Source organism: Osmerus eperlanus, chromosome 11 (genome assembly GCF_963692335.1).
Source record: "Osmerus eperlanus chromosome 11, fOsmEpe2.1, whole genome shotgun sequence".
NCBI classification, from domain to species: Eukaryota; Metazoa; Chordata; class Actinopteri; order Osmeriformes; family Osmeridae; genus Osmerus; species Osmerus eperlanus.
The window spans coordinates 17,849,324-17,859,023 of record NC_085028.1 but is presented as its reverse complement, the minus strand read 5'-3'; the positions used below and the strand labels follow the sequence as shown (position 1 = coordinate 17,859,023).

General features: G+C 52.7%; 1 protein-coding gene across 1 annotated transcript; it reads right to left on the bottom strand.

Moving 5' to 3' along the window:
• Positions 1–2: 2 nt before the first annotated feature.
• LOC134029444 (P2Y purinoceptor 1-like) lies at positions 3–1,739 on the bottom strand (the record flags this gene model as incomplete). The annotated part of the gene is given in 7 exon segments (XM_062473536.1): positions 3–190; positions 193–438; positions 441–566; positions 569–631; positions 634–777; positions 780–989; positions 1,459–1,739. Coding segments are annotated over 6 exon segments (951 nt in total), but the record flags the coding sequence as incomplete, so codon positions are not given.
• Positions 1,740–9,700: the final 7,961 nt, after the last annotated feature.

Genomic DNA, 9,700 nt, shown 5'->3' with positions numbered 1-9,700 from the left:
GAGGTCTTCCTGGTCGCCCGTGACAGCTTCCTCCTGAACGTGTCTCCAGCCAGGAAGTAGAGGATGGGGTCCACGCAGCTGTTCAGGCTGGCCAGCCCTCGGGTCACCTGGTAGGTGGCGTAGACGCGGTTGTTGAAGTCACACATGTCCGGGCCCTGGAAGAACAGGCGCGCCCGCATGTTGAGGTTCTCATGACGTGGAACGGCAGGTAGGACACAGCGAACACGGCCAGCACGATGATCACCAGGTGGATGGATTTGCGTCGCAGCGGAGAGTTGTTCATGTCGTTGCAGATCAGCGCCTTGACGATCATGCCGTAGCAACCGAGGATGATGACGAAGGGCAGGCAGAAGCCGAACACGGTCATGCACATGCTGTAGATGAAGTACCCCGGGAGCTCATCCTCCGTGGTGGTGTCGTAGCAGGTGGTGGCGTTCTCTTGGACCCCGTGCGAGAGTAGTACAGGATGGGGGAGATGCCCACCACCACCACCAGCCACACCAGCGCGCTGGTCGCCACAGCGTTCTTCTTCTTGAGCCGTCCCAGGGACTTGAGCGGGTGGACCACCCCGTGTAGCGGTGAACGCTGATGCAGGTGAGGAACAGGATGCTGCCGTACAGGTTGACGTGAATATGAAGCGCTGCAGGCGACACATCACGTCCCCGAAGATCCAGTCCGTCTTGTTGAAGTAGTAGAAAATGAGGAAGGGCAGGGACAGGACGTAGCAGAAATCTGCCAGGGCCAGGTTGAACATGTACACAGAGATGCCGCTCCAGGACGCATGTGGCACACGAACATCCAGATGGCCAGGCTGTTCCCCACCAGGCCGGTGAGGAACACCAGGATGTAGACCGTGGGGAGGTAGTAGAACTGGAAGCCCGTCCTGGTGAGAGAGCAACCTCTGCTCATGTTGTGGACGTCGGAGATGTTGAGGAGAGAAGACAGGTTCACCTCGGTTGTCATGGTGTCAGGGAGTGGCAGGAGCTTTACTGAAGAGCACACAGGAAAATCACATTTTTAGCATGTATATTATTATAATAATTTTTTTGGACGTTATTATGTTATATAATTAATTAATTCATTGCATCCACAGCGACATGTATTCAGTACATGCAGAGAGTAGAGGAAGAGATCAATGATCAGACTATTTCAGTGGTCAGAGTCACGTCTGTACATTTATAAAATGTTTTTTATGCTAAATGTATAGTGTGTACATGTTTTTTTTATTTCGCTATTCAGTAGGGCAGATTACAAGAGACAATGCCTAAAATTGTAATCCTCGAGTCGAATCCGTCTGTCATTCACATGGTAACAAACCCGAGAACGATCACTACGATTTTGTAAACCCTTGCCTAAATCCAGTCTCCGTCACACTGAATATGTGATCGGAACATGCACCGGGAATAAAATCACAACCTGTCCAGCAGTTTACACTGAAACACTAACTTGTTTACTTACCAGTGACTTCTATCCCACATTCCTACAGTGTCTAACAGTTGAACAGGTTTCAGTCAGTGTAAAAAAAAGCGGCAAAGTCAATCACGTCAGGTGTCGCCGTGTATCCGACTCCATTAACATGTCCCATGTACCACAGTACCTAAAAAAGTTACATCCGTCGGGTTAGAGCTCACGGTAAAGTCCCCGGTTCGTTGTTGCTCGGCGATTGTCAGCGACCGAGGAGCGCGAGACAGCTGCGAGCACTGGCACGAAAGCGTAGGAATTACAAGCAGCTCCGGAGAAAGAGAGAGAGAGAGAAGAGAGAGAGAGAGGGAGAGAGAGAGGGGAGGGAGAGAGAGGGGAGGGAGAGAGAGAGAGAGGGGAGGGAGAGAGAGAGAGAGAGAGAGAGAGAGAGAGAGAGAGAGAGAGAGAGAGAGAGAGAGAGAGACTCCCAAGACGCGCTATTTCCTTCCTCACACCCGAACTCGTCAGATCCAAATCGTTTATTGCCACAGCTCAGGTCAGCGGTTCAGGCGCGGCTGCTTGCTTGCTAACAACGACAACGCCAAGACTGTACAGTGTGCACGCGTGATTTACATGTGTCCCGTGCGCACCGGTAGATTGTAAAGCTCGTGAATTTGCGCAAGGCGGATGTGTCAACAAGCCTATCCCCTGTCTGCTCCTGCCCACTCCGCGAGACATTGCGCAGGGTGAAAAAGTTACAGAACGCTATCAACTACACATTTAATTCGTCGTGGTTAAATTAAACTTAAAGATATTCAACACAACCTGTGACTAGATTTAACAATTTGACTCGCATTTATGTCTGAAACAATTTAACTGGAAGGAGGGAGGTGTTTCTAATAGGTGGCATTTCTATTGCGACTCCATTATGTACATGGTACCTGAAATGATTCAGTCTATTGTAGCCAACGATGAGAATCCGGACCATGATTTATGTACTGAATTGTTTCATGTAGCAATTAAAGTGTCAGTGGCGAAAATCTGCTATACATTTTTGGGGGGACAATTATATTACATTTTCTCAAAAGCAATTCCTGAGGGGGACACCAAAAGTACTGCTGTAACACATAGCCTACAGTGTAATAAGTTAAATGTATATTATTAATATTATTTACATTTCCTTCTGTTTACAGAGATTTATTGGGGGGGACAAATCAACATTTTTCCTGGATTACCGCCTATGTAAAGTGTGCCATTTTTCTCCAGCTATGTAACATCTATATCCTGCTGTGTTGTTCTATGGTGCTACCATGCATCCTCTCTGTCAGCAAGCAGAGAACAGAGACATGGAGGGGGGGGGGGGGGAGGGAGGGATGCAGACAGGGAGGAAAGTAAGGAGGAAATGGAAAGAGGTAGGACAGTGATGATAGGAAACTGAACAGACTTACAGATGAAGTTGATCAAACAATGATACAAAGTACAGTTGGATTGAAAGGAAATATTCAAAGGTCAGTGCAATCTTTTAATAATGAATCATGAATGAAGCTTAATGTAAATCCATACTTTCCTTTTTATATCATTAGCAAGGGTAAGGTGAAACTGCATGAGTCAGGGAAAGAGAGAGAGGGAAAGAGAGAGAGGAGGAAAGAGAGAGGGAAAGGGAGAGAGATAAAAGAGAGATAAAGAGGAATAGAAAGCATGATTGTATTTTGGCTTGTGAACTTCTGTCTGTGTAAAAGTCTGCCTGCATTTCTGCTGTGTGTGTGTTCGAGCCGTATTCAAGCCAGGGCAGGAAATGGCCGCTGCATTTGTCACTCCAGACAGGAACCCCCCCCCCCCCCACACACACTGTTTGGCTCCCAACCTACCCTCCTGGAGTGTAACCCTACAGGAGGGCATCTCTCCAGGAGCAGGGTTGGAGTGTGACCCTACAGGAGGGTATCTCTCCAGGAGCAGGGTTGGAGTGTAACCCTACAGGAGGGTATCTCTCCAGGAGCAGGGTTGGAGTGTGACCCTACAGGAGGGCATCTCTCCAGGAGCAGGGTTGGAGTGTAACCCTACAGGAGGGTATCTCTCCAGGAGCAGAGTTGGAGTGTAACCCTACTGAAGGGTATCTCTCCAGGAGCAGGGTTGGAGTGTAACCCTACTGAAGGGTATATCTCCAGGAGCAGGGTTGGACAGTCCTGGTTTAGATCTCCAGAAGCTCTGGGCGTTTCCACCACCCACGTATCACCACAAGTCATCCCAGGTGGTGGAGCTCCACACGGCCTGCCGCCCCACGCGGCCTGCCGCCCCACGCGGCCTGCCGCCCCACGCGGCCTGCCGCCCCACGCGGCCTGCCGCCCCACGCGGCCTGCCGCCCCACGCGGCCTGCCGCCCCACACGCGGCCTGCCGCCCCACGCGGCCTGCCGCCCCACGCGGCCTGCCGCCCCACGCGGCCTGCCGCCCCACGCGGCCTGCCGCCCCACGCGGCCTGCCGCCCCACGCGGCCTGCCGCCCCACGCGGCCTGCCGCCCCACGCGGCCTGCCGCCCCACGCGGCCTGCCGCCCCACGCCGCCCCACGCGGCCTGCCGCCCCACGCCGCCCCACGCGGCCTGCCGCCCTACGCGGCCTGCCGCCCCGCGCGGCCTGCCGCGTCACACGGCCTGCCGCCCCGCGCGGCCTGCCGCGTCACACGGCCTGCCGCCCCGCGCGGCCTGCCGCGTCACACGGCCTGCCGCCCCGCGCGGCCTGCCGCGTCACACGGCCTGCCGCGTCACACGGCCTGCCGCCCCACGCGGCCTGCCGCAACGCGGCCTGCCGCCCCACGCCGCCCCACGCGGCCTGCCGCCCCACGCGGCCTGCCGCCCCACGCGGCCTGCCGCCCCACGCGGCCTGCCGCGTCACACGGCCTGCCGCAACACGGCCTGCCGCAACACGGCCTGCCGCTCCACGCGGCCTGCCGCCCCACGCGGCCTGCCGCCCCACGCGGAGAGGAGGTGGAGCTGGAGGTTTTGTTCTGTCGAGGACATTCGGAGGGAGCAGGGTGTGTTTTCTCACACACATCTGAGGAAGCCTGCAACATTGTGGTTCCTGATTCATGATAGTTTAGAGAGGTGTTCACTTCCACTCCAGTCATTCACAAGATCACAAATGGTAATATCACAAATATAAATATATCACCAATATTGATAAGTATCAGCAAGCAATGTGGTGAGTTGGATCTGGAACAGCTTGGGTCAGGATGTTCAGGTTGAATTCTGTACTGTCGTTCAGAGAACTTCTCTGTCAGGAAAAAAACATCATGTATGAGTTAGCCTTTTCTTATCCACACACACACACACACACACACACACACACACACACACACACACATTTACATTTATTCATTTAGCAGACGCTTTTATCCAAAGCGACTTCCAAGAGAGAGCTTTACAAAGTGCATAGGTCACTGATCATAACAACGAGACATTGCGAGTAGCCAAAACATGGAGCACACATTGTGAACAACCAAAATAAGTGCCAAAGGGAAGAAGCATAAGAGCATGTAGTTAAACAAGTTACAATTAAACAACATGAACTGCTATAAGTGCAAGTGTACCTGTGGAAAAAAAGCAAGCAACAATAATAAAACAATATATCACAGCGAGTACAAAAATTTAAGTCAGTTACCACTAACCACAAGAGCAACAAGTCTCTAAGCAAGAGTCATTGTGATCCTTGAGGAAACTAACATCGGGTCAAGCGAACCATTCCTAAGTACCGTTGTACACACACACACCCGTTGTACACACACACACACAGACACACAGCCCTGAGGCAGAGTACCTACGTGTTGAATCAAACAGCCAAGGTTATCAGCTGTCCAGCATCCACCTGCACACTCCCTACAGTAACAGGACAGACAGGCAGACAGGCAGACAGGCAGGCAGACAGGCAGGCAGACAGGCAGACATACAGGCAGACAGACAGGCAGACAGAGTTGTGTGTGAGACAGGAGGATTGTAGGATTGTATGAGGTCTCAGTTTTCCACAGCAGGCAGTGACATTAACCCCCCCCCCCCTCTCTGTCTCTCCCTCTTTCTGTCTCCCTCTTTTGCTCTCTCTCCCCCCTCTCTCTCCCCCCTCTCTCTCCCCCCTCTCTCTCCCCCCTCTCCTTCCCACCCTCCCTCTCTTTCCATCCCAGTTGCTCATCCATCTCTCTCTGATGGCTTGTTTACCTCTACTGTGTGTTTTGAGTGTTCCTCTCTCCTCATCGATCACACACACACACACACACACACACACACACACACACACACACACACACACACACACACACACACACACACTCCTGCCTCCTCTCAGAGGGGGGGATTCCTCACTGATTCTGAGTCAGTATTGATCTTCCTTATCAGGCTGCAGACAGCCCTGCCTGGAGAGACCTGTGAGCCCACCGCCCATCTCCCTCCTCCTCTCTGCTCCTCCCTCCTCCTCTCTGCTCCTCTCTGCTCCTCCCTCCTCCTCTCTGCTCCTCCCTCCTCCTCCCTCCTCCTCTCTGCTCCTCCCTCCTCCTCTCTGCTCCTCCCTCCTCCTCTCTGTTCCTCCCTCCTCATCCCTCCTCCTCTCTGCTCCTCTCTCCTCCTCTCTGCTCATCCCTCCTCCTCCCTCCTCCTCTCTGCTCCTCTCTGCTCCTCCCATCTCTCTCTCTTGCACACATGTTGTGGGTTGTGACCCAGGCTGGGATGAGGTGATTCTCTGAATGATCTCGGTCACTGTGGAGGATTTATTTACATGTCTTACTGCACATCAGGAGTTCTGACACCTACACACAGCAACACACACACACACCTACACACACACCTACACACACACCTACACACACACTTACACACACACACACCTCCTCCGTTGTCCTGTATCGTATGTGGAGTCTGGGTTCAGCCTTGATGTGAAGGTCAGGCCTCCCTCTCCACCTGTCGCTTCATCAGATGTGAAGGTCAGCTACACACACACACACACACACACACACACACAGGGACAGACACACACACACAGGGACAAACACAAAAGCAGTGTAAAGGTCAGATGTGCTCCAGGCCACTGCACCTGTGGTCAGCGTCACACATCCCTCCATCATCCATCATCCCTCCCTCCATCATCCCTCCCTCCATCATCCATCCCTCCATCATCCACCCTTCCATCATTCTTTCTATCTCTCGTTTCCATCTCTATTGCTGTGCAAGTCATAAATATCATAATAAACACACAGACTAAAATATTCGGGTTAATCGTTAGCACATGGGTGTTTTGTCTGGACCCACTAGAAGGATACGCTCTCATCTCTACACACACACACACACACACACACACACACACACACACACACACACACACATCTCTAATCCTTCCCTCTCTGCTGTTTTCTGCTTCAGAATTATTTACTTCCTCTCTTCTCTCCCTCCTCCTCTTCCTCTCTTGTAAAGGGAACCAGATGGAGCTATACACACACACAAATACACACAAGCACACAGGGCCCACCCTTTCACTCTCCCCCTCCTCTCAAATGACTCTAAAGAATATCATATTTCTGTCTTTTATTGATGGATGAAAGGACGAAGGGATGGACAGGGTCTAATAGGAACATGTCTTTAGGCTCTCACTTGGGAACAAAGGGATGGAGGGGGAGAGGACAGGACAAGAGGGGGAGAGAGATAGAGACAGTAAGTGGAGCTAATGGTTTCCATTCCTGTGGAGCTCTTCCCTGTGGATGTGCTGAGTTCAGCGCTCGGGATCTGCCTGACTATCCAAGAAGCACGATCAATACTCACCCAGGACGCATTCCAGAACACGGTTATAGAGGAGGGGAGAGGTTAAGAGATGGGAGGAAGAGAGGGGAGGAACATTGAGAAGAAGAGAAGGGAGAGAAGGAGAAGGCAGAGGAAAAGTAATGAAAGGAGGATTAGAAGAGTGGAGATGTGGCGTACCTTTTACCAGCCCTGACTCTGCAGACTGTCAGACAGGAACAGCAGAGTACAGAGAGTTTGAATGAGCGTGTGCACTTTCTACATGCTGTATTTCTATATCACTTTGGGTAAAAGGGCAATCCTTTGTACATGCTCAAAGTGTGTGTGTGTGTGTGGGTGGGATGGTGGAAGTAAGGTTTGAGTGCATGAGTGTTTGTATACAGTGTGTGACAGTACGACCCATCACTGTGTCTCTTAACGAGAACGTTTTCAACAGGATGTTAAAGACAGCATTCAGAGAAAGGTTTGCATGTACCACAGATGGTCAGGGAGGGTAGGGGAGGGGGGGCAGGGGACGGGGGGGGGCAGGGGAGGGGAGGGGCAGGGGAGGGGGGGCTGATGATCCAGGAGGCTTGCTGAGTGTCCGGTGAACTTTCGTGGTCTGGTGGAGAGAGTTACTGGACGAGCCTTTGAGTGGTCTGTTTGAGAATGACATCATTGTCTTCATCATCATCATCATCATCATCATATATGTCATCAGAGAAGATGCCATGCATTCTGACAATCATCCTGGCAGTGGTCAGGAACCCGTTCATGTTCAATAGACACACTACATCCAAAACCATTACTGTACTTTTAATAGCTTAACCTGTGTGTGTGGTTTACAGATTTAGATTTGAGTCCACCTGTTCAAACATGCCAAACTACAGTATTGCATGTTGTGCCACTAGGCAGCCCTGCCAAGGCTGCGCCTGCAAGGTGTGGGAGACAGACTGACAGGACATGACACAACAAGCCATGACACAACAAGCCTTCACACACACACACACTCTAACACAAACGCACACATAACCACACGTAAACACACCCACTAACACATCCACACACAAACCCCCCAAAACACACACACACACACATCATCCAGGCTATAACAAATGTTTGCATACTTCTGTCACTGACTCATCCAAGGCTGAGCTTTCTGTGTTGCTTTATGTCCCAGAGTTCCTGAGAGGATGAAGGTCTGGAGCACGGCTGGAGGAGAGGATGAGGACTGGGTTGGTAGTGGATGAGGACTGGGTTGGTAGTGGATAAGGACTGGGTTGGCAGAGGATGAGGACTGGGTTGGTAGAAGATGAGGACTGGGTTGGTAGAGGATGAGGACTGGGTTGGTCGAGGATGAGGACTGGGTTGGTCGAGGATGAGGACTGGGTTGGTAGAGGATGAGGACTGGGTTGGTAGTGGCTCTGACTCGGTGAGCCTCACCGAGTCAGAGCCTCACCGACTCTGAGCCTCACCGACTCTGAGCCTCATCAACTCTGAGCCTCACCGAGTCAGAGCCTCATCGAGTCAGAGCCTCACCAAGTCAGAGCCTCACCGACTCTGAGCCTCACCGACTCTGAGCCTCATCAACTCTGAGCCTCACCGAGTCAGAGCCTCATCGAGTCAGAGCCTCACCGAGTCAGAGCCTCATTGAGTCAGAGCCTCACCGAGTCAGAGCCTCACCGAGTCAGAGCCTCATCGAGTCAGAGCCTCACCGAGTCTGAGGCTCATCGAGTCAGAGCCTCATCGAGTCAGAGCCTCATCGAGTCAGAGCCTCACCGAGTCTGAGGCTCATCGAGTCAGAGCCTCATCGAGTCAGAGACACACTGAGTCTGAGCCTCATCGAGTCAGAGCCTCATCGAGTCAGAGACACACTGAGTCTGAGCCTCATCGAGTCAGAGCCTCATCGAGTCAGAGACACACTGAGTCTGAGCCTCATCGAGTCAGAGCCTCATCGAGTCTGAGCTTTACTGATTCAGTACATAGTTAACGTCTTCATTAGGTTCAGGCAGGAGGACTCAGTAGTGTTATTTACTTGATACTTTATTCCACACGATACAATACATTATTGTAATATGATTTGGCATATGGTTGTGCTCGCAGCGGCTCCCTGCCGCACCCAACTGAGACACCGTCTCCTGAGACACCGTCTCCTGAGACACCGTCTCCTGAGACACCGTCTCCTGAGACACCGTCTCCTGAGACACCGTCTCCTGAGACACCGTCTCCTGAGACACCGTCTCCTGAGACACCGTCTCCTGAGACACCGTCTCCTGAGACACCGTCTCCTGAGACACCGTCTCCTGAGACACCGTCTCGACATCCGGGCAGAGAGCAGCGAACGCATTCCCCCTGAGAAAGAAAGAAGAACCAGACAAAGGGCGGAGGCTGGGGAGGAGGAGGCCGGGAGGAGGAGGCCGGGAGGAGGAGGCTGGGGAGGAGGAGGCCGGGGAGGTGGAGGCTGGGGAGGAGGCTGGGGAGGAGGCTGGGGAGGAGGCTGGGGAGGAGGAGGCCGCAGGAGGCCGCAGGAGACCAAGAGCGTCTATGTCGCAC